General features: G+C 35.7%; 1 protein-coding gene across 5 annotated transcripts; it reads left to right on the plus strand.

The window, feature by feature from the left end:
* Positions 1 to 864: 864 nt before the first annotated feature.
* LOC133803280 (protein ANTI-SILENCING 1) lies at positions 865 to 24,127 on the plus strand. Of its 5 annotated transcripts, XM_062241258.1 has the most exons (14): positions 866 to 1,053; positions 1,296 to 1,701; positions 2,584 to 2,752; positions 2,859 to 2,932; positions 3,083 to 3,556; positions 3,882 to 3,908; positions 4,637 to 4,729; positions 13,295 to 13,373; positions 13,619 to 13,709; positions 14,788 to 14,893; positions 22,159 to 22,275; positions 22,381 to 22,460; positions 23,588 to 23,684; positions 23,835 to 24,127. In XM_062241258.1, exons 2-12 carry the CDS (start codon positions 1,357 to 1,359, stop codon positions 22,444 to 22,446), a joined length of 1,641 nt encoding a protein of 546 aa, XP_062097242.1. In that variant the 5' UTR covers positions 866 to 1,053; positions 1,296 to 1,356; the 3' UTR covers positions 22,447 to 22,460; positions 23,588 to 23,684; positions 23,835 to 24,127. The 5 variants fall into 5 exon arrangements, with proteins under 5 accessions (XP_062097240.1, XP_062097239.1, XP_062097242.1 ...); XM_062241256.1 differs by having other exon boundaries at positions 865 to 1,053; positions 2,859 to 3,556; positions 22,381 to 22,462; positions 23,589 to 23,684; positions 23,788 to 24,127; XM_062241255.1 differs by having other exon boundaries at positions 865 to 1,053; positions 2,859 to 3,556; positions 22,381 to 22,462; positions 23,589 to 23,684.
* The last annotated feature ends 701 nt before the right edge of the window (positions 24,128 to 24,828 follow it).

Here is a 24,828-nt window from a genome sequence, read left to right on the forward strand (position 1 = left end):
GGTGAAACCCCTTTCTGAGGTGACTAGTCAGGTGAAACCGCTTGTCTGGTCGAACGAGACTTCCTCCTGACCAGACAAAATTCTTATCCGGTCAGGTAGACCATTTCCTGAACAGGCAGAACCATCTTTTTCACTAATTAACCTACATGCTAACCATTAATGCTAAATTAGGTAGCCACGAGTTGCCACCTGTCACCTTTGATTGTCATGTCATTAAAATAAAATTTTAGGGATAACATATAGACAAATATAACATTAACTTATTTTTTTTGTACTAAATATGACACAAAATTTACATCTTGTATTAAAAATGGTGTTATATTAAATAAACTTAATTTCATCAATTTAGGGGCTGATTGGTAGTTAATTCAAAAATATAATTTTAGAAAGTTATTTTCAAATCATTTGAGATCTGAAGGAAACAATAGTTGAGATCATTTATTTATTTTTCAAATCATTTATTTTCAAAAATAAATTATAAATTTTTGAGATTTTGAATAGTTGTGTGTTTTTTAAATTTAAAATTCATAGAATAGAAAGAAAACAATAATTTGTTGTTTTATTTTTTGTTGAAGGATTTTAACTCAGTTTTTAAAAATGTTTTTTTTTATTTTCTAAAACAAGTGTGCCAATCAAATTTTTATTGGAGTTTTCAATTTTTAAGTTTGATAAAATTATTATTGAATTAAATTTCTTAATGATGTAAATAATATAATACAAAAAAATAATTTCAATTCTTTTATATTTTATTCATATTCGTTTTTCCATCGATTTTGAGTACACTTTAGTAAAGTAAACATATAGATTAAGTACGGAATTTAATTTTCAAAATTAATACTATGAAGCACCGACAAAAAAAAAAAAAAAAACTAGGAAGGACCGAATCGCGAAAATTATAAATATTTCTCTCGGATGACGTTCAGTGTAAAGCCGAGGAGAAGAGGAACCGAGAGCGAGCGGGGTATTCTCGTTAGGGTTTCTGAGTAGAGAAACTAGAAGAGGAGGAGAAAGTCCACGAAATCGAAGAAGCCGAAGAAAATAAAAGACAGAAAGGTAGGCAGCACGCAGGCCTTTCTGTAAGTTTCCCGCCAAGGGTTTATCTTCCAATAGCGCCTATTCACATGCATTTCTTTTCCATTTTGAGTTTTAGGGTTTTTCCCGGGTTCCGTCTGTTTCGATGGAAAATCTTTATTTAACTTGTGAAATTTCAAATGGAATTGTTTAGTTGTTGCTACAAGTGGGATATATACACTGAAAGTATATATGTACTTACACTATTATATATCCCTTTTCAGGTTGTGTTATTTCTCTTCTAGTAATTGGAAAGTGTACTATTGTTGTTGTTGTTGTAATAGCATGGTGGAAGCGGACACGTTGCAAGGTCTTGAATTCAAATGGGGACAAATGAAAGGAAGGGGTGGGAAGAAGAAAGATGTTCAGTTTTATGGCTCTTTTAAATATGATGGTGTGGAGTACTGTCTTTATGATTCTGTTTATCTTTTTAAGGACGGTGAACCCGAGCCTTATATTGGTAAGCTCATTAAGATATGGGAAGGTGGTGATAAAAAAAAGAAAGTGAAAGTTTTATGGTTTTTTCGCCCTCGTGAGATTTCTAGCTTTTTTGGGGTGGAAGAAGCTTCTGAAAATGAATTATTCTTGGCATCTGGTGAAGGTCTGGGCCTGTGCAACATCAATCCTTTGGTAATTGAACTTCTAGATTACTGTACCCACACAATCGCATTACCCCACATCCACCCCATGGGAGCACTTTAATCTTGCAGCTTTTTTTCCTTATTCAAATTTATAAATGATTTAGTTGTACGCTTATTATTGTTCTTGTTCTTTATACATCATAAACGGACTTAAAAGTATTTGTTGTTGTCTTGCTTGTAGTTTTTCTGCGAAGGATCAACTTTTTAAAATCCTTAGATATATGACATGCTTTTACTTTCAAAATCTGTATTTGACTTTTTAAGTGATTGCTTGTATTGAAAGAGCATTTGTCATTGTTAATTTTTCAAGCAATCTTAGCATTTGTCTTTGTAATTTTTTATGAACAATCTCTGTGATTTGCAGGTTTATGCGTATATCCACATGTTTAGTTGGTTTGAAACTTTTGTTTTAGTTGTGGTTGTACGTGATACTTTTATTATTTGCATCATTTTACTTGTTTTGTTCTTAAAAATTGAAATATTACGAGTTAGGAAGCTTTTTAATTTTTCTGTAGTTTAGTTTAACAGCTGTATACAAAATTAAAGACACTAAAATGTATTGGTAGTTCTGATGACACTATACACAATAGAAAGCATTAGATGTAGACACACATTATAGGTAGGAGCTCCATCGATGCTAGTCATTATCAAATCTTATTCACCTTGAAGCTCAGTATCCTTATTTGATAGTATATCGAAATAAACTATGGCATTCAAGTGTTTTGTTTTGGTATTTGTTTAATAATGTTTATATGTACGCATTTTATGTATGTAAAAAATGGTAAAAAATGGAACAACCTTTTAGTATCTATTGAATCAGATGTTCATACATTACAACTCCTATGAATAAAAATTTTGTACCTTGAACCAGGAAGCAATTGCTGGAAAATGCAATGTGGTTTGCATTTCAAAAGACAGCAGAAATCCTCAACCAACAGATGAAAAGCTTCAAATGGCAGACTACATATTTCGCAGGACATTTGACGTTGGTACCTATAAGGTCATGGATAAGATAGATGACGAAATTGCTGGAACTGATGGTCTGTACTATGTATACTAATCACTTGACCTTGAACTTGAATCCTGTCTTTTGATCATTTGTAGTTTGATGTTTCCTCGGTCTAATTTTTTCTCTCTGTGTTGCAGTTAAATTGTTACTTAATAAAATGGATAATAAGAGAGATGCTGGTACTCAGAAATTTGATTCAGAAAGGAAAGAGGTTAGTCAAAATGCTGGACAAAATGATGCTACAGTTAATACAACTGAGAGGAACTTATTTCCAAAATGTGCAGCTGTAAAAACAAATGGTTATCGTGTTGTTGAATCACCAATTCCTGCTGCTGAATTGGATGCCTCTTCAATTAAACAGAATTCTTATCCCACAGAAAAGACTGCTTCTGGTTTATTCATTACATCAGGTGACCTGGCAAATGCTAATGAGATCAAAGAAAATGTATCACATCGCTTGCCCTTAGTTGAGAGTGAAGAAAAAGTTAAAAGTGCTTCTATTGAATTGGATAATAGACCTTCTAAGAAGGCAAAGCTTAACTCTGATTATGTAGACAGAAGCAAAAAAAGAATGAATCCACCAAGATCTAATTTTGATACCAGTTGTAAGGAGGCTGCAGCACCAGCTGTTTCTCCTGATGGTGGTAAATATAAATTAAAACATTTTAAGGATTCTTCAGGGACAGAGAAAAGATTTTCCAAGAAACTGAAACGTTATAATGAAACTGTGGTTCTTTCTAATGGAAAATTGTTGAAAGCACCTGCTGACCAATCTCATAATGATGATTGTAAATCTGATGGGCAAGACTTGGAAGTTGCTCCTAGACCAGATGCTGTAAGTTTTAACTTGAAATCTTATAGTTTTCTTTTATTTGCAATTATCAATTTACTTATTATTTTTTGGGGGGTTTGGCAGAGGAGGTTGGAATATAGATTCAGCTTATTGTTTAATATTTATTTTGTTACCTATCAATACCCTAAATGACACCTTGATAAAAAAAGCAATTTGAAAGTCTTTGGCTTTTGCTTCCAACTTTCATTAATAAAACATATATACTTATGTATTTGCTTGGATTTAACATTTGTACTGGGTGGATGGCTGTTTCTTGTTATTCAATTTTAATTTACTGTTTGTTTGACATTTATTTTTATTTTGACAGGATAGAAGAAAATGGTTTAAGGGACTTGTAAGTTCCCCCCCCTAAATTATTCCTTTCTCTTACCTCTTATTCATGTGTAGACATTGAATCTGAGTTCTGAGATTATACCATTAACAACCAAGAGCTCAAGATCCATCTACTTTGATTACACCTAAACAATTTTGTTACAAGGATTATAATAATATTCATGAACTTTTATGTTGAGGGGTGTCAGTTGGTTTGGGCTGGTTGTCCAACCTGCCCAACCAAAATTTGGGTTGTACTTTTGCAATCCGCAACTCGTTTAAATTTTGAAATTGTGTCCAAACTGACTGGTGGGTTGGGCAGGACCTGCTGGCAGTAGTCTTCCTTTTTTATTTTTTTTAATAATTGTATTTTTTTTTAATAAATTTTAAACTAAAAAACAAATGAAACATTGTGTCTGCATATGTATGAAAGATTGTTCAAATTATGTTACTTGTTATATTATATTTATATGTAATTAAAATAAAATGAAAAAAAGATATAAAATAATGTTGGTTGGTGGGTCGGTCGGGCTGTGTTTTTTGGGCAGGTTGGAATTGATATACAACCCAGCTAGGAAATTCACTGTTCGGGTTGCTATTCTTTTTTTTTTGGGTCTTTTGAGTTAAATTTGGTCAGGTTGTAAAAAATTATGCTCACCCCTATGCTGAACCAATAATTGAAAAGATGTCACTAAGTGGAAAATAATTTAATTGATAGTTATGATGTTCTTATCCTGTATTTATTGTCAGCCTTGGGATGATCAATTGCGGACTGCATATGAACAAGGAACACTTGTTTTACTTCAGAATTTGGATCCTTCTTATACTAAAGAAGAAGTTAAGGTAATGTTAGCACTGGGTTTTTGGTGCTCCTGTCTTCTATAGATTGCTCTATAGATTGTGATGCAGAATACATATCTACTAATTGCAATAATGTAAATCCTATTTAATAAATTGTATTTTGCATCAGATCATTCCTATGATTGGTCGTTCTTTTATGTTTACCATTGAATTATCGTGTTTATCCAAGAGGGTTGGCTCAAATGTGGTTTGTTCCCATATGATCTTAGGTTAGAGCCCCTTGTAAGGGGATACTATTGTAACAAATGCTATAGTTTTCTAGTTCCCAAATATTGTAGGGTTAGGTGGGCCTAGTTTAAAAAATAAAAATCATTGTGACTTGTATTAATAAAATTAAAAATAATACAAGAGGAATGAGAGTACAAAAAGTTTACTATCTATGTCTAACAAACTAAACATAAAGCAGAATATAAAAATCCTAGAAACATAGTTAAGAGCTTGAGAAAAGAAACTTTTACATAAAACATTGCCAATCTCTACATAAATGAAAGAAAGGCATATTCACGTATCACTCTCACCAAGTTCCTTTTCATCACTTCCAATTTTCTTGAAACACTGCCATTGTGAAACCATTCGGGCTAGCTAGCTTGTCAATATCAAAATCAACGTGCCCTAAGTTGAAATATTAGATTGATCTTTTTGAGAGTAGATTGGGCTGGGCCTTGAAGTTGGAGAATGGGCTATGTTCATTTAAAGTGGACTTTTACTATTTTAGGGCTCTCTTCAATCCAATTTACTTGAGAGTGGAGTTGGGCCTTTGGTGGAATGAGAATAACCGAGTATATAAGGGCCCAAATTAGAATTCCCATTAGGCCGTTTGCCCCAAAGACTGAGGGATTTTGCTAAGGTAAAGTTTATTTCTTGAATGATTTGAGTGTTATTCCTCCTAGAAAACGCTGCGTTTTACTCCAAAATTCGGGAGAGGAGTCAAACCCAAAGGAGATAGCTACAAGTCTAAAAGTGTATTATCAAAAACCAAAAATTCCTTATGCAGGAAGTTCGTTTCTATTGGAGGAACATGGAGAGGGTTTGAATTTTATTGAGCAAGAATTGGAGGAGGATGATTTTATCTTTCCACTGGTAGATGGTCAATTTGAACCTTGTAGTTCTGAAGATGAGGATGTGGACATTGATTCCGAAGCCGATAGGGAGGAAGTGGAAGATATTGTGATGCATGCTAGAAGGTTGTGGGATGAAGATAATGAGGTGGAAGGGACTGAGGCTCGTGATGTGCCCGGAATAGGGAAGGAAGATATTAATAAAGAGTTAGGCAAGCCAGATGACTCGTCCAGGCTTCTTAAGGTCATGGACTCTTTGGGTATCACATTGTTGGTTGATCACTCTTTGGGCATCACATTGTTGGTTAATGTAGGATCCTCTTGTCTAAGAAGAGCCACCGTGAACTAAGGAAATTGAAGTTTAATGTCAATTATGAGAAAAGAAAAAAGAAAGGTGAGGGGTGTCGTAAGTGCTCATGAAGATTTTATTCTGGAATGTGAGGGGTAGTGGTAACAAAGTGAAGCGGAAGGCGAATAAAGAAACCATTTGTAAGGTGAATCCAGACTTCATTGTTCTTCAAGAGGTAAAAAAGGTTAAAGTAGATAGGAGTTTTGTGGGGAGTATTTGGTAGTCTAGATTTTAAGCTTGGATTTATTAGCAGGTTTCAGGGAGATCAGGAGGTACATTAGTGGCATGGGATACTCAGAGTGTCACTGTTACGGTTTCATTGGTGGGGAATTTTTTGATTTCTGTCCGTATTGAGGCTAAAGGTAAGGATCCTTGGTGGTTTTTTGGAGTATATGGTCTTGTGGCATATGGAAAGCGTGATAGATTTTGGGATGAGTTATCTGGTTTGAGCGTCATATGCGACAATCATTGGTGTGTTGGAGGAGATTTTAATGTGGTTAGGAGAGGAGATGAGAAACTTAATAGTAGAAGCATGAAGAAATTTGATGCGTTGATCAAAGAATTGAGTATGATAGATCCCAAACTCCATAATGGTCTATTTACGTGGTTGAATTTCAGATAGAGGCCTATTTGTGTTGTAGGCTTGATAGATTTCTATTCACTTATGGACAGATTTTTATCCCTTTGTTTTTCCGGAGGTGGTGGTTTGTATTGTGTTAGATCATAGCCCCATTGTGTTAGACTCTAACCCTCCCTTGTGGGGCTCCAGTCCAGAAGTGGTGGAATTCATGTAAGTTGGTGGGTTGGTTGGGGTATGGCTTCATGAACAAGTTGTCCTCGGTTAGAGATAAAATCAAAGGGTGGAGTTGGGAGGTTTTTGGGTCAAGAACATTGCTCAAACGTTCCTTGGAAAGTGGATGTTCGAGTTGGACAGAATAGAGGAAGTGGGCCATTTGGAATGATCAATTTCATTTGGAACGGAGGAAGATCAAGAAAGTGTGGCAACATATAGTTTTTGAAGAGGAAAGAGGTGCTTGGCTCAAGTTGATATGTCAATGGGCCAAAGAAGGGGATTCTTATTCCATGCTTTATCATAATATTCTTAGTGCCCGATAAGCAAGGTACTTTATATCAAGAATTGAGCAAGAGTACAGAACTATTCTTGAAAAAATAGGCTTTTACTCTTCGTTGTATTCTTCAGTCTATAGGAAGTGGAAAGGAGTGGATGGCATTTCTTGGGAGCCTATTCCTTTTTTGGCTTCTCTCATTGAGAAGCGTTTCACTGAGGAGGAAATTAGGAGGTCAGGGTTTGGTTGTGATGGGTCTAAGGCTTCAGGTCTGGATGGGTTTTCTACGATATTTTATCAAGAGAATTGGGATACTGTCAAAAGTGATCTTTTGGCTGTCTTTGATTGTTTATTTAAAGATGGAGTTATTCATAGGAAGGCCAATGAGACCTATATTTGCCTTATTCCTAAAAAGTTGGATAGTTGTCGGGTTCGGGACTGTAGGCCTATTATTAGTTTTTGGTTACTAGTCTGTACAAAATCATCTCGAAGGTGTTGGCTTGTAGACTTCGAGGAGTTCTTTTTGACACGATTGCAGAGACTCAAGGAGCATTTGTGGAGGGTAGGCAGATTTTGGACACAGTGTTGGTGGCTAATGAGGCAGCGGAGGAGTATTGGACTAAAGGAAACACGGGGTGGGTGTTCAAAATTGATTTTGCGAAAGCTTACTATTGTGTGAATTGAGACTTTTTGGACTCTGGGTAAGAAAGAATTTGGTGAAGTTTGGAGGAGATGGATGTTTGGGGTGTTTGTCTTCTACATCATTCTTTGTGTTTTTAAATGGGAGACAAGGGGGAAATTTTTCAGATCCAGAGGCCTTCGCCAAGGAATCCCCTTTCACCATTCTTGTTTACTTTGGTTGTGAATGTCTTAGGCAGAATGGTGGATAAGGCTAAGAGTGCTTAAGCTTTTAGAGGTTTCACAGTGGGCAAGGATAAAGTGGAGGTTAGCGATCTTCAATTCACTGATGATACAATATTCTTTGTTAATGATAAGGAGTGTTTGTCAGTTCTTCTTGATATTTTGAAGGCTTTAAGTGTTGTCTCTGGGTATTTATTAATTTGTAGAAATGTCAGTTGTTAGGGATTAACCTGGATGAGGAGACAATGGACCTTCGAGCTAAGGCAATCGGGTGTGAGGCAGGCCAGTGGCCTATGAAGTATTTGAGGTTACTGTTGGGTTCTTCCCCTTGTTCCAAAGGTTTTTGGGAGCCCGTTATTTTGAGATGTGCCAACGCCTAGATGGGTGAAAGTGTGCTTTCCTGTGCAGGTGTGGTAGGTTTTTACCTTTATTCAATCGATTTTATCTTCTATTTCAGTGTATTAAAAGTCGCTTTTTTGTATTCCTAAGGGCGTTGTGGGGGGTTTTGGAGAAGTTGAAGATTTTCTTTGGGAAGGCGCAGATCACTTTGGTTCTGACCACCTTGTCTCCTGGAGGGAAGTTTGTAAATCGCGTAGTCATGGGGGCCTTGGCATTGGTAATTTGGATTTGAGGAACAAGGCGTTTCTCATGAAATAGAAACGGTTGTGGCGGTTTCCTTTGGAAAGCAAGGCTTTGTGGCATAGGGTGGTGAAGAGTAGATATGGGGGGATAAAGGTCTTTGGGATACTGGTGGAGGAGGGAGGCTGTCTGTTTGTGGCCCTTGGAAAGATATTTCGTCTCTGCATGAGGATTATAGCCAGCTGGTCAGGTTCGAGGTTGGGGGGGGGGGGGATCAGGTTCGTTTTTGGGAGGATGGTTGGATAAATGATACTCCTTTAAGTATCAATTTCCTGACCTTTTTTTGCTTTCCAAGGCCTATAACTGTTTGATTAAGGATTTGGTGGTTTCTAGGGCAAGGGAGGTTTGGGAGGCCTAGGGTGGGATTTGCATTTTAGAAGGAATTTGTTTGATATGGAGGTCTCTAGTTTGTCTTGGCTGTTTTAGTTGTTGAGAATGTTACTCTGCTGGCAATCTTAGAGGACAGAAGGGCATGGATTCCTGACACTAGTGAGATGTTCTCTTGCAGGTCAACTTTTTGGAGGTTAAGTTATGCTCATCTGGGTTCGTAAGAGAGGTGGGCAACGAATTTGTGGAAGAGTGTTTCTCCCTCAAAAGTTAAAGTGTTTGGTTGGTTGGCTGGTTTTCAATAATAGTTTAAATGTTCATGATAACTTGCAAACAAGGAGACCTTATCATTGTTTATCCCATAATTGGTGTGTTTGCTGCACTCAGGAAAGTCAACCAGACACTTATTCTTGGAGTGTCATTTTGCTATGGAGGTTTGGGGTAGGGTGTTGGTTGAGTTTGACTTCTTTTGGTGTATGCCCTCGTTCTCAATTGTTTCTTGGTCGCTTAGAGGGAGGCAAGAGCGTGTCTCGATTGTGGCAGAGTACTTTGCTTGCGGCTTTTTGGGCCTTATGGCTCGAAAGAAATAGTAGAATTTTCGAAGGTGTCTCTAGTTCAGTTTGAGTCTATTTGGGATAAGATCAAATTTTGGGTTGCAACTTGGGTGTTTAGATCCAAGTGTTTTGAGGGGTTTCTTTTTTGGATCTTTGTAGGGATTGGGGTAATTTTTGGTTTTAGTGTTAGGGTGAGGGGAGTTCTGTTGTGGGTGGCTTGTTGTTTGTGCTTGTTTTGTTACCACAATATTCCTCCGCCAAAAGTGAGGACTCTTAATATTTTTGAGAGGAGGCACTCCAAGAGAAAGGCCTCAATCTTTTTTTATTTTATTTTAAAAGGTATCAAAAGATTATTATTGGAAATATATGGTACCGAATATGTATTTTGATAAAACAGATGATACCAAACGAGTTTTTATCTACTATTTTATAATGCTTTTGGCACTTTGCAGTTTGTTCATAAATCTAATACCTTCTTTCCCAAAGCCATTGGCTTCCTGCCACCATCAAGCGAATTTTCCCCAAAATTCTTTCTCCTTTAACCATGCGTTGTTGAATCTAAAAGGTAGTGGTCCCCAATTTGGAGGACAAGTAGGAAAATTGGGCAATGATTTGAGACTGAGTCTGGTCTTGCTTCCACCATCTGTCTTGATAAGAGAAATACTTCTGCCCAATCATTAGTAAACAAGAATCTTTCCAAACGACAATAGATGGACTCTTTCTTCAAGTTGGACCACATTTGCCCATTAATGATGGGGGGGTCTCTTAGCCTTAACTCATCCAGAAAGTTGTTAAAAATCTTCATGCTTCTCGTATTAGTAAGGCTATTACGTTTCTCACAAACTTTTCTTGACATGTTAAAATCACCTCCCATGTACCATCTATCTCCACATATGGTTTTAAGTCCCAAGTTTCTCCCTCCATAACTACAACGACTAGTCCCCTGAGAACCACCTATTTTGACCATTTTTCTTTTTTAACAAAAGCCAATTAGCTGATGCCCCCACCAAAGACTCACTAATATTGATTTTTTCTACCATCCTAGATAATCAATCCTCCTGCTCTCCCTATTGATGGTAACACGATTCAGTTCTTAAAACCCTAGGTCTCCACACACTCCCTACAAACTCCTGTCCACCCTTTCTCTCTTAGTCTTTTGTAACACCACAATATTTGGATTTATCTTGCAAATGGTTTCTTTTATGGCTCAAGCTACTTTCCCTTATAATCCAATAGAGTATTTTCATTACTGACCATTCTTTTCCCCCACATCACCTCCTGCCCCTTCTGGGCTACTTTGCTCCAAATGGACTAATCTTAATCCTAGCAATGTTGCTACTTTATGGACATCTTCCCATAACACTTTTGTGGCGTCAAAGTTTACTTGGAATTCGAATTTCCTTGTGATTTTGTCCAACTTCGAATTTCCTTTTGTTTTTGTCCTTGAGATATTTTGAAGACACTTTGGGTTGAGCCATCCTCCATTTAATCCTCCTTATTCAAGTTATAGTTTAGACTACATTTCTTTTTCCTAATTTTTTTTTTGCTGGAAAATTCGTTCATCATTTTACTACAGTAGCTTTCAAAAAACCTCCCTTCTCCTTTTGGATTACCGTCTTCCTTCATTCTTCCTTTCTTTTTTAGCCCTGCGTTTGTACGACATGTCTCTATCCCATCCTTCCAAGGTAAATTGTTATGAAATTCTATCGTTAGTGGTCTTTTTTTATCAAGACTTACATCGCAACTTGCATGTTTTGCTTGTGTTTTCTTTTGGGACCAAAATTCCTCATTTAAAGCATTAGGGTCCACTCCAAATTCTGCCCTAACGTCCATTGCCCATTCTCTTTAAAGCCCACTCCAAACAACCCAAAGATTATACTCCAACTCTTCTATCCTTTTAAAGCCAAGGCCCATCAATGACATGTTTTAAACACTCCTAATTGTTTTGGCCCTTGTGCAAACCCTTTACTCAAGCCCAACTATCGATTGCTCCATATGAAGTCTTGAGCCTTGACAAAAGAGATTGAAAAGCTGATTTGTGGCGGCATACATATACAGTTCAGGAAGTATGACACCTAGAAACTCTCTAACCAGGATGTGTCTGACCCAACAACCCCAATTATCTATTCTTCTGTTGGGTGATGAAAGACCCTTGTTGGTATCATTGAGGAGGCCAGCTTTTCACCCACTCCCTTGACGGCAAAGTTCTCATACTGTACTTTGATTGAGATAGGTCCACGTGATGGGATAGCATAAAGTAAATATGTAGAGAGGTTGACACCATCAATCTTCTCTAGCACGTCACACACACCGTCAGACTGTATAGAGTCATTGATATTCTCTCTTGCTTTTGCTTCCGACTGCCCCGTGCATGCCCTTGCCCCCTTGTCATCTTCTTCCTCTTGTGAATCTTCATCTTCCTCCCTGAATCCTTTGAACCAATGATTATCATAGACTCCAAAACATCTATATCGTCTATCATTTAATCTAAAAAGCTTCAACTTTATTACATCTTTGTTGTATGGCAATACCAAGTTCTAAAAAATGTATAATAGTTCTGAAACTTCATCTCCATTGTATCTTTGTCCACGCCTACAAGACCTCCACGCAAAGACCCATTTACTTTGAACACGTGAATATTCCACACGTCCAATGGTAGCCTTTCCACTCGTATCCATCCATTGCAACACTTTGTCTTCTTATCCTTGAAAAATTGGTTCGGAAATTCCAAGGATAGAAGTTGACTATTGTGACTGTTGGTATTCTTATCTCGCTCTTACTTTCTATCGTTTGGCTCCCCTCAATGCTTTTGCACCATAGAATTGCTCTATCATCGAACAAGAGACTTGCCTTAGTATTTCCCTCTAACCCATAATGATCTGTTTATAACCATTCAAAACTTTGCTTGTGCTTATTCTTTGCGTTTTTAACTCCTGGAATTCTATCCCTCGGCCTTTTTTCAGCATGGAAATTGTCCTTAGCCCTTGTATCTTGGATATGCACCACACTAGCCCAAGAACAATTCCCATTCACCCGAGTTCAGCCACTTGAAGGGACAAACTGTCCACCCTGCATTTTCAAGACAGTATTCAAGATTCCTCCATCCTAGTGCGTTTTCTTTTGCTGGAATGATTTACTTCTCACTACACTCTTGCTAAGAAAAGTCTTCAAAAAAGTTGTCTCTCTCGTTCTAGAAGACCTCAATCCATACATGTGGTTTTATTTCTAAACTGTTTCCTGAATCTCACGATCTTTTCTATTTTGCAGAGTCTAATGCTTTAAAAGGCTAAACTGCCATGTCCATTGTTCCTGATATCTCATATCCCATCAACCTCTTTCTTTCTGTGATTCTAACCGACCCTCCATCTACCAAAAGTGTTATCACAAGTGCTTTTTGTTTGGTTCAAAAATTGATATTTGCTCCTAATTTGTTCATAACCAGTGGGGTTTTGGAGTTTTTCTGCATCATAAGTGGTGGGGTTATGGCTGATCCCATCACACCTTCTATGGCCATGATTGCCATAAAAGTATTTTTGCATATTAGACGTTCTAAATTCTCTCCCAATATGTTGTTCTGTTTCCTAGACTGATTGTTACTCCTATTAGCTTGACTTTGCTATATATGTGTTGAGTTTTCATTTGATAATTGACATATTTTCTCATGTTTGTAATTTTGTATTAATAAATTTTAGGATATTGTGTGGCATGGTTTCAAGGAAAGTTGCGCAGCAAAGATGATCCAACAAAGAATGTTTTCTAGTCCTTATTCTGGTATGAAAAGATTGACTTCATACCTTTATAAATGACGATTTTCCTCTTCTCATTTGCGAGGTTTGGAAAACTCACGTGGTAGTGCTTTGGGATGTGCTAGTCAATTTTTTTTTCACACTATTAAACTATTTTTATAAGAATTAAGCTTTGAGACATATTGCATGACAATTTTGTTTCACACTACTACTCGGCTGAAACATTTTCCTTGTTTTTGTGTTTATATATTCATGCTTGTCTTGTTGTAGGTGAAGCTTTTGTTATTTTCAAGAAAAAGGACATAGCAGAGAAGGTGGTTAAGAGATTAGATGAGGGTTGTTTGTTATTATCAAATGGGAGGTATGCTTGCAAATAATTTCTATTATCAATAATTTGGTTTAGTAATATTCAAAGCCTTGTCCCTACGTTTTTATTATATGGTTATAATTTGTTAGAAATATTTATCTCAACTTGACAAATTACTACATGTGCCTTTCTTTTTTCTTTGCTTGTTCTATGGTGGAAGGCCATCTTAGTTTTATAGGTTGTGCTTTCTTTATATAAGAAAGTTTGACAAGAAATAAAGAACCTTAATCATTTTGGATGTAAATTTTTTTTGGAAAAAGTGTGTGGAGGGGAGCAGGATGTTCGTCCAAGTTAATAAACAATATAAAACATAAATGGTCAAGTAAGCAATATTATTCAATTTTGTAAAATTTAAAATATTTAATTTTTTAAGGCAATTAAACTTTGTCACAAAATCATTTCATAATTTGGGACATGCTTGAATTCATTTACATTAAGTATTGATGTTTGTCAAACTCCAATGGTTATTATATCTACAAGGTTGAGCCTTGAATTCGCCATACTCTTGAATTGTAAATCCTTTTCTGATGAACTCGAAATGCTGACATAATTGATGAAGAAAACGTGTAGGAGAGTTCATTTCGAGGGGGTTTCGGGTGATGAATGGGACATCAAACAAAAAAGTGTATCCTCTCCCTGTTCCTTTGCTAATTTTGGTTTATGAGCTGCTTAAACATGTCTATGCATGTTATGAGGACAAAAGTCTTGGAATCTCGGCTATCAATTTGGGTCCCTCTTTTTCATATGTTAATGTAGAAAAAGTATTTTTTAGGCTTGGTATGGAAGTCCTTAATTTTCTCTTCCCCCTTTTTTTTTATATCGTAAAAGAGTACTTCTTTCTCTCATGTTCTTTTGTCCACATTTCTCAAAGTAAACGCTTGAAGAAAAAAAGCTTTGAAGCCTTTCATTTTGGAGAACTTGTGAATGAATCTTTCCTTCTCTCTCACAAGATGTGATGTAGAGTTTCTTATTGTCACTTCATTAAATTCTATCATTAACCATTTGTGTTTTAAAACTTGTTTATAGTATTTTGGGTGCTTGAGTAACACCATTTTTACTGAACACGTTGCAGGCCTCTTGTAGGTAGGTTAGGAACTCCTTGCTTCCTAGAGAGAAAGCCAACATTCCATGGCCATCTTGTTATCGATAAACTTCGATACCAAATGCCGCGGGAGCAGGTAGGATTGTTGATCTCATTCTCTTGTACACAAATACTTACAAATGTGCGTTCGTACTATCAAAATTTGTGGGTTGAGTAAATTATCGCATGACAAAGAAAAGAATTTGGTAAAGAACCTATTCTAGCACTCTGTATAAATTGGTTTGAAGACATTTACCAACATACCTACATTCCACGGGATGAAATAAAGAACATTCCATTATATGTCATGTATATTTTTCTTTAATGAACCTTAATACAAGCAATGTTTAAGAGTAGTAATCTTCAAGACTCATTATAGAATCTTTACCCATATTAGTTGACTTATTCATCCCTGGACCATAAGACTAATCTCAAATTCTACAGTTGTTATAGTTGCATTTTATTGCATATTGCCAAGACCAAGTTAATACGTTTTAGCACATAGGGACAATTCCTAAGTTGATAGTTGATCAGATCCCAATATCACAATAAACATTAGTAAGATCTCTAAGATCTCAATTCCTTAGATGATCGCCGTCTGATTATTCAATAGCAGAAAAAATGTTATAGGAAGGAAGGGAATCAAACTTGGGGATTATTGTTGATAGAAAACCCAAGTATTTGAGAGACCTGCAAACTCTCCCAAGAGCATCAGCTCATCACTAAGTAATACAAATCATCCCCTCAATTCCCCTTCCTTGTAACATATACCCCTAACTAGAAAAATGCAACCAACTCAACAAAGCTCACCCACAACATCATCCACAAAGACCAACATGCCCTAATCCCTCTCATTCTATCAATTTATTATTTTACCCCTCAGTGTTTGTGAATTGCATTAGGGATCTATCACTATCCCTCAGATGTTGACCTTGTCCTTAAGGTGAAAATTAAAAAGTTGTTGATGGAGAGCATCAAAATTTGCTCACCTAAGCCTCGAACTCAAGCAGGTCCTCCCACTGGATCAACACTTCCAATTCACCCACCAACTCCCGAGACAATTGGGGAGGTAAGGAAGAAAAATGTGACACCCTTAGCTTGTCTTAGCTAAGACGTGAAAAATTTGATGCACTATTGAAGTTGTGGTAAAGCCAATTAACTAGCAACCTGAGCAATCTGTGCAACCACTTCAAAGGGGCTATAGTGTGGCCAACTTCTCATTTTTCTTGGCTTCTAGAGATTTTTATCTATATGGTCGAAGCTTCACAAAAACCAAGTCTCCAACCTTAAATTCTTCATTCCTTCTTTGTTTGTTTGCATTAGTCTCTGTTTAATCTAGTTGCATGTATTGAGGTCAAGGAATGCATCTTTGTCCTCCAACCACTGATCAACCACAAAAACTGATGTGGAACATAGGATGAATTATTGAACTTGGAGGAAGTGATGGCTTGTAAGTTGTTGAACCGATTTGAGCCACCATCGAGTAGCAAGCTTTTTGTTGCGACGTTTGGTCAAAGAACACTAGCGATACGGACAAAGTTTAATGTATACCAAGTCTCCCACGAAATGCTCTACATGTTGACGCTTGCGATTTGCTTGCGCCTTCTTTTGTTGCGCACTTTGGAGAATTAGTTTGAGCAACTCCAAAATGCTATCACAGGCAGCCAACTGCTGAAACATTAGTATAGTTGAACTCAATGAACTAGTGGTGGGGGATCCCTATGATGTACAACCAAGAAAGGAGTCATACCTGTTAACGCGTGGAAGGAGGTATTATACCAATATTCAAACCGCAGTAGCCAACGACTCCATTGTTGAGATTTAGATCTCGCAAAACAAAGAAGTTTGAAGGAAGTGGTTGATGACTTTCATTTGCCTATACTATTGGGGGTGAGAAGTGGTACTATGTTTCAACATTGGCTGAAAAAGGGTGGTGGAGAGGAATGAAATGGCCATATCTTCTAAGGCAATCAACCACCACCAAGGCGGTGTCAACCCCATGGGGAAGAGGCAACCCCTCAATGACGTCCGTAAAGATGTTGTCCCAAACATGATCGGAAATAGGTTAGGGCTGGAGTAACCTTGCTGAAGATTGAGCTAAATACTTGTATTGCAGACAAATAGAGCATTATGTAACAAATTGCTGCACGTCTTGCTGCATTCCTTCCTAATAGAGATCACTTGTGACCTGTTGATATGTTCTGTAAACCCTCGAATGACCCCCATTGTTGCTGCCATGATACTCGTGAAGTAGTGGAATATAAGAGCGATTTAGAAGGAATGACTAGCCCTGCCTTTATACTTCAAACAACCTTGGAATAAAGAAAAACCCAAGTGTTCAGGTGCTTGGATTTAATAACTAATGAGTGCCAAATGTGAATCTTGGGTAATCTGATTTTGTAAGGCGAGGATGTGGATGATGTGCGAGTATATAGTATAGATAGAGCCCCTAGAGAAGGCTCCTGGTGCATTCGCGAAAGGGCATAAGATACTTTATTCTCTAGTCCAGGTTGATATTGAATATCAAAGTTGTAGTCCAACTTGGTGAGCCATCGATGATGTTTAGGGGCAACCATCTTTTGCTCTAGCAAGTATCTGAAGCTCTTTTGATCAGTTCCCACTAGAAATTTGTGAGCGAGCTTGTAGGGATGCCATTTTTTAATGGCTAGCACTAGCCATTTACTCCCCATCATAAATCGACTTTGTGCAAGCCCGTGGAGATAGCATTGATCGTAGAATATAACAGGTCGTTGGCTTTGCATCAAAAATAGCTTCTAAGCCTGACCTTTAAGCATCCACTTCCAAAATTATAGGCTCAGTATTTAGGCAGCGCTAAAATCGAAACTGGATTCATGGCTAATTCAAGTTGCTGGAATGCTGCTCGTGCTTCGATGGACTAGCCAAAGGAGTCTTTCCAGTGTTGGTTTGTGAGGGTCTAGCAATATGCCTGTAGCCCACCACGAACTTCCTCTAGTAGTTAGTTCATTACCAAAAACCACATAATTCTTGAATTTTTTTGGGAACTGGCGAAGAGAGCATAGCACCCACCTCTGCAGGATTTACTACAAAACTGCCTGTTGATATAATATGCCCCAAATATTCCAAATGAGTTTGGGCAAAAAACACTTGTGATTAGTACAACATCACTTGTACTAAACACTTGTGATTAGTACAAGTGATGTTGCAAATGGTTGAGGACTAAGTTGAGATGAAGGGTGTGCTTCTTCTCCAAGGAGAAGCTTTATATGAGAATGTGGTGATAGAACACCAAGACAAATTTGAGTAAGAAGTCGCAGAAAAATTCATTCCTTAGGGCTTGAAAAGTGGCCTAGGCATTAATGAGGCCGAAGGGCATCACCAAGAAACTCATAATGGCCCTCGTGGGTGTGGAAGGTTGGCTTGGCTATATCATTGGTAGCAACACATATTTGATGGTTATCAGATTTGAGGTCGAGTTTAGAAAATCGCGTGACCCCGTGGAGTTCATCGATAACTCGAATGGGAAACTTGTTTGCAATGGTCTCTTTGTTCAATGCCCGATTATCCACACAACCGCCTAATGTCATACTTAACAAGCAAAACATGGCTCGAAAATGAACTTCTGCCGAGTCGAATGATGCCCACATGTAGCATCTTAGCAACTAGTTTATCAATCTCATCTTTTTGTATTTGTGTGTATCAATATGGTTATATGCTAATAGGCCAAGCACCATCACGAAGATAGGTAGTGTTGTTGCTAGCTCAAGATGGAGGCAGCCCAAAGTCATGTAGAATGCTACATCAAAACAATTCAACACAAACTGAACAACTGCAGTTATGGGCAATGGAGATGAGGAATGAACCAATTCGACCTATAACGAACGCAATTCTAGCACTTTTGCACAAGTTGGGGTCCCTTGTGGTGTGTAACGCTAACGAGTGGGTTGAGAAATGATTTTGGGCTTGAATGACCTAGCGCACGACGGAGGCCCAAGAGTTGATTACCTTCCTCAAATGTAAGATGTGAAGCCCATTGAATGCAAGATGTGAATGTAAGAGTTGATTACCTTCCTCAAGAGTTGGGCAATCTCCATGAGTTGGGCGAAGCCCATTGAATGCAAGATGTGAATAGCCCTTGAGATGGCCTCAAATTGCAAGTAATACTCCTTTATAGTGTTAGTATGTGGGAAAAAGAAATTCCTCCAATAAGGTTCCCACCAGAGTCCCACGAAATCAGCCTGCAACCAACTTTTTAATGTTTGCCCAAGAGGTGATCGAACACCGACTATGCTCATTGAAACTAGGGGTGCTCAGGATCAAAACCAATCCAATTACCTCGAACCGATCCAAACTAATCCAATTACAATTGGATTGGATTTGGAGAGTGAAATGTTAAGTGCATTGGATCGGTTGGCAGATGAGACTGAAAATCCAATCAGGAACCGATCCAATCCAATGACAATTTGTATATATTTTTTATATGGTTATATTATATATAAATATATTTGATTGGATTGTTGTTGTTTTCGGATTTGGAGATGTTGTGTTCATATATATATATATAGTTATTATCTAAGAGCTTTAGTTATTGGGATTGACATATTAGTTTTAAATTTTAAATGATTGTGTTGCAAACTTCTTAGTTCGACGTCTTAATGTGATAATTGTAAGAACTAAATTTAGTATTATTATTAAATAGTGTTTAGTTTTTTGCATGATTTATTTTATGTTTTTTTTTATTTGTTAATTTCTCTGAGGACAAATACTCATTTGGTATCTTATGTTTAAAATAATGATTATGTAGTACCTTATGTTTGCAATTCGTATTAGTTTGATACTTTGTGGAAATCTGGTTAACCAAATTTTAAATATGACCATATTGCCTCTCATTTTAATGATTTATTTGATTTTTATTTATTTTTGTTATTTTAAAATAATTTAAAAATAATTTTTGAATTAATAAAAAAAAATAAAAAAAATGTTTTATAAATTAATCAATTAAATGTAAACAAAAATAAATAATTAAATCTAACCCCTAAACTTAAACTCAAATTAAAATCAATACCCTAATCTTGAAAGCGAAAATTTAAACTGAATTAAAAAAAATAGTTTAATTACAACTTTAAAATATTATAGGTTTTTGGTTTACTTTAATTAATTTCAAAATATTGGTTTTAGTTTTTTTAAACTTTTATTTGGAATTAAAAATGTTTATGTTTATTTAATTAATTACAATAGTTTTATTAAATATTTTTATTTTAAAATTAATTTATATTATTTTATATTTGAAAATATGTTTTTAATTACTTTTTTATTGATTAATTTATAAAACATTTTTTTTGTTTTATTAATTTAAAAAATATTATTAAATCATTTTAAGATAACAAAATAAGAAAAAACCAAATAAATCATTAAAAAGAGGAGCAAAATGCTCATATTTGAAATTTTGGTTGACTAGATTTTGGGAGAGGGTACCAAACTAGTATGAATTTCAAATAGAGGGTACCCAATAATTATTATTATAAACATAGGATATCAAATGAGTATTTACTCTTTCTTTAATAATAAAATTTAGGTTCAAAGATAAAATAAACGATTTAATGGATTGGATTGGATTTTGAGGCCAAATTGGATGATGATTTCCAACATCCAATTTTGGATTGGATTGGTTAGGGGTAAAAATGTTAGATTGGATTGGATGAACACCTCCTTAACTGAAACCAAGTCAACACATCACCCTCCAACCCAATTATCGCTGCCTCTAATTTGTGAGTATTAGGTAATTGGATTAACTAAATATAATGCTCTACCCTAAAACTCCAACCATCAGGATTTTCCCCCAAAATAATGGAAATTCCAACATAGGTGGATGATAGTCTCGGGCAAACAAAGATGGTGCTAGTGGGGAAGAAGCCCATGCCAGGTCAATGGGTGAGGCATTGCCATCAACGGTACGACGAGTCTGTTCATCACTCGCGTTGGTGGAGTGTCTTGTATCCTCATGAAGTTGAGCCAATTGACTCACCAACAACTCGACATTCTTTTCAACAACAGGGAGCCTTTGAACATCTGATTTCATCATCTCCATTTTCTTAGGAAACTGCTGGAAGTCGGCCTGAACCTTCGTTTGCTCACGACGGAACTTGGGTCTGCATCACCCCGATGTTCTCCTCCAAGGATTCAGTCTTGGCATCAACCTTCTTAGGCATCGTGGATTGATGGCCCTGATACCACTTTGATAGGTATTACCTGCTCAAATTAGTACAGATTAACATGAACACAGATGGAAATAGGACATTGTGGATATCGTATTGATAACCAAGGGTTTCACGAGCTTTGTTCTCTCCCAAAAGCTACAGAAGCTTTACCAAAATTTTGCACAAAAGGCATGCATGCATACCCCACCCTTCTATTCTCATCTCAGCCAAAAGGCTATTTTTGTCCTCACTTTACATCCAATGGAAAAGCTCTCACCAATCAACAATACTTACTGTTGTGCTAATGAAAAAATTGACAATATCAGTCGATATGTTCGAGAAATATCGGAAAAAGGGAGGGTGAGAAATTTTTTCTGGCAGAGTATCCACTAAATGTTGAGAAATATCGTTACAAAACCGATATAGTAAAAGTTGTCCAAGAAAAATAGGTATCACCGATATATGACCTATATTTCTCAATATTCATTTTGTATTTTTATTTAAAAAATTGTTGATAATAGGCATATTATTTGGTATTTTAAAAAAATTATTAATAATTTTTATATTTTACACAGATAGCTTAGATATCCTAAGAGATTGTTTTGGTATTGATATTTTCTTATATTTATAAAAATGTATTATTGAGTATGTTTTTTATTTCTTAAAAAATTATCAGGAATTTTTATATATTTAGACAAATATCTATGATATCTCTGATTTTTCTTAAAATTTCTATTGATGCTGGAAATTTCTATGATATCGCTGACCTCTCCTCCTTTTGGGTAATTTTTGGCGTAAAGTGTGTCAATGGAGTTTCATAGTTGATCATTTAATGCATGCTATCGCCTTGTATTAGTATTCCAACATAAACTTTCCCTAGTAGCCTGACTCCCAAGAAACCCACAAGGCCTGCCTTCAAAGATGTTGGTACTAGCCAACATGGCCAGAATCTTGCTTGGATCCATCCCCACCTCCTTAATTATATTTAAAATAGATCTTATTGTGTGCCAAATGAAATATTTTTTTCATTATGAAATGTGATTGTACATTCTTGGATGCTAAAAATTTCTTTGGCTCATTCTAGTAAAACATTTTTTTAGTGAGAGAAATTTAGATTCAAGGACTTACGAAGATTAACTGTTCAAGATATTTTAATTTTTTGATACGTGTTTGTGGCGTGGACCAGAGAGATGCTGTATCTACTTCACATTGTTCTCAGCCTAATACATATGAATATGATATGGCAATGGAGTGGATCTTATTACAAGAAAGATCCGACTTTCTTTGGAAGAAGTTGTATCGGGTATTGAATTTTCTTGAATTCTTTTTTAATGCAGTGAACTATTGGATTTTGCTATTTACCTTAGTTTGTAATATTTGCTGAAATTGAAATTTTCTTAAAAACTAGGAACAGGAACAGGAGTCGAGAAAACTAATGACAAAGCTCAAAGCTGGAAATAAACTGATGTTGTGAGCTTGGTCTTATTGGTAAGCTTTCAATGCAAATAAACCATGTATATATATATACATCGAGTCTAGGATTGTATTTCAGTGGGGGCGTAATAAGAATAATTTATCTTTTTATTGAAAAACAATGATGGGAGAAGGTAACATATTATCCCAAATCTGTAGGGTCTATAAAATTAAACAATACTATTTGATCTTTCACTATCATCATTTTAAGTCATAGAATCAGCTGTTCTTTTATTTTATATTTTTTTTGTGTTTTCAACTATCCATAGATTCTCAAACATTAAATCTAAACCACTTACCATAATACAAAATGTATTATTGATCCTATTAGAACATAGTATACGTGCTTTATCAAAGTATCAAATTTATAGAAATTAACTCGTATAAATATTAGAGCTTATTGCTACTATTTCAATAGAAGAAGTGAAGTTCATGCTAGAGTATAATACTGACCCACCCCATTTTAGCTTAAGTTCGGGATAAATTTCAATCATTAGCTTGTTCCGCTATTTACTATGTGTTTGCCTTTTTCCTTTGTTTGAATTAATGTTTACCTGTTGGAGTCTGTTTGATTTTGGCGCACACATGAGATGATCTATGCTTTTGTTTGATATTATTAGATTAGATTAAGAAAAATAAGAGGAAAAGAAATGAGGTTAATTAATTGCCAAAAAAATTTGTGAGAAAACAAATTGTAAATAAAAATATAATATCTTGTCTAATATATATATATATATATATATATGAAAATGAGAGATTGGATAGGATATAATTTTTTTGATGGGAATAAGATATTTCAGAGTAAGGGGATTAATTAGATTGTTGAATTAATTTTTTCAATATGCTATGCTCCCTAATTACTTAATCAAATCCCATGGCAAAATTTATCTTACTTTTTAGTGATCATGACATACCATTATCACCAGGATATTTAAATGAGTGCATGTATGGCATATTAATAAAGATTGATTGGGCCCATATTTAGGACAAAAATTCAATTTTGAAAAGGTTGATTGGAGCATATGCATGGCCACTCTTATCCCTTCTAGCATTTGTGCATAAAATACTCGTGCATATATATGTACGTCATGACACTTCTTGAAATCTTTCACTCTTGAATTCTGGTGCTCCATCCTCGTCAGGTTTTTTTTCCCTCTTAGATTGGAAATCACGAGGCATCAATCCCCCTTCTTTTGGAACTTTTTTTGTGTGGGAGTCCCTCAAATACGAGGATATTCGGTAACATTCTGAATTTTGTTTTCTTTTGAGCAAATTTTTTTACCAAGGCATTATTGTGTTATTATTTTAAATGGCTAGGTTGATAAACATTTGCTAATCTCAGGATTTGTTGCATACCGTTGGTGAAAACTATGTTCTCACCCTTTGCAGGACGAGAGTGTGTAGAGACGAGCTTTTACTTGGAGCATACGTAAGTTTTTTTTTTCTTTTGGTTGCCATGCTTCATCCTTTGTTGAAGTATGTTTTCCCATGTCTCAATCACTGAGACTGGTTCGAGTAGTTTGATATAGTTTTTGGCGCATGATGGGTATAACGTGTATTTTAGAATATGAAATTAATTTGTAGATATTTTAGAGCACAAACGGTCTTTAGAAGTTTTGTATAGTCACATTGTTAGATATCTTAGTTTCGTAATGAAACATTGATAGATACCTTTTATATTATTTTACTTCATTTAAAAAAAATTTGACCTCCGTAGATTTACGTCTATTCTAATACTATGTTTGAGAGAGACTTTAAGACAAAACTAAGTGCTGGGACATACATAACATGGTTGAAATTGACACTTAACAGTCATAGTACAAGTGAGAACTAAACAAATAATAAAGCGAGGAAAAAGGTGATATGGTCTTTTCATTGCTAGTTTGATTCTGTGAAAAATGTTTTTGGGGAAGATTGTCACCGTTGTTGCCAATGCAAGTAGTCTGTTTTGTTGCACGTCTAACTATTCTCGGTCCCACTTGGAATCTATCTCTTAATTTTGGTAATTGGTGGCAAAACTAAGAGGACTCCTTAACTAAAAAAACTATTTTTGTGTTTTTAAAAATTAAAAACTTGCTTTTTTTGAAAACAAGTAGGGCCATTTGATATTATTTTTAGGGTAAATAATACCAGAGGTCGTTAATTTTTACCAATAGTATCATTTAATTTATAACAATAATATGATTTAGGTCTCAAATTTAAATTTTGTAGCACAAGTCTTTATTTTCTTTTAAATGCTACAACAGCCCCTATACATTTTTTACTATTTTAAGAAATCTATAATTGTTGCAATTTTTATTTAGTTTTAATATAGTAAATGGAAAAAAAATGGTGAATGATAAGATTTAAATTTTTTTTTTATAGATAAACCTCAATTCTTTAT

The sequence above is a fragment of the Humulus lupulus genome, chromosome X (assembly GCF_963169125.1).
Source record: "Humulus lupulus chromosome X, drHumLupu1.1, whole genome shotgun sequence".
Lineage (NCBI taxonomy): Eukaryota > Viridiplantae > Streptophyta > Magnoliopsida > Rosales > Cannabaceae > Humulus > Humulus lupulus.

What these genes read in the sequence shown, in the direction of transcription:
- LOC133803280 (XM_062241256.1), top strand. Translation starts at nt 1,357, where the DNA reads ATGGTGGAAGCGGACACGTTGCAAGGTCTTGAATTCAAATGGGGACAA. An exon ending in TGTGCAACATCAATCCTTTG is followed by an intron (nt 1,702 to 2,583) that starts GTAATTGAACTT and finishes ACCTTGAACCAG; the next exon opens with GAAGCAATTGCTGGAAAATG. An exon ending in TTGCTCCTAGACCAGATGCT is followed by an intron (nt 3,557 to 3,881) that starts GTAAGTTTTAAC and finishes TTATTTTGACAG; the next exon opens with GATAGAAGAAAATGGTTTAA.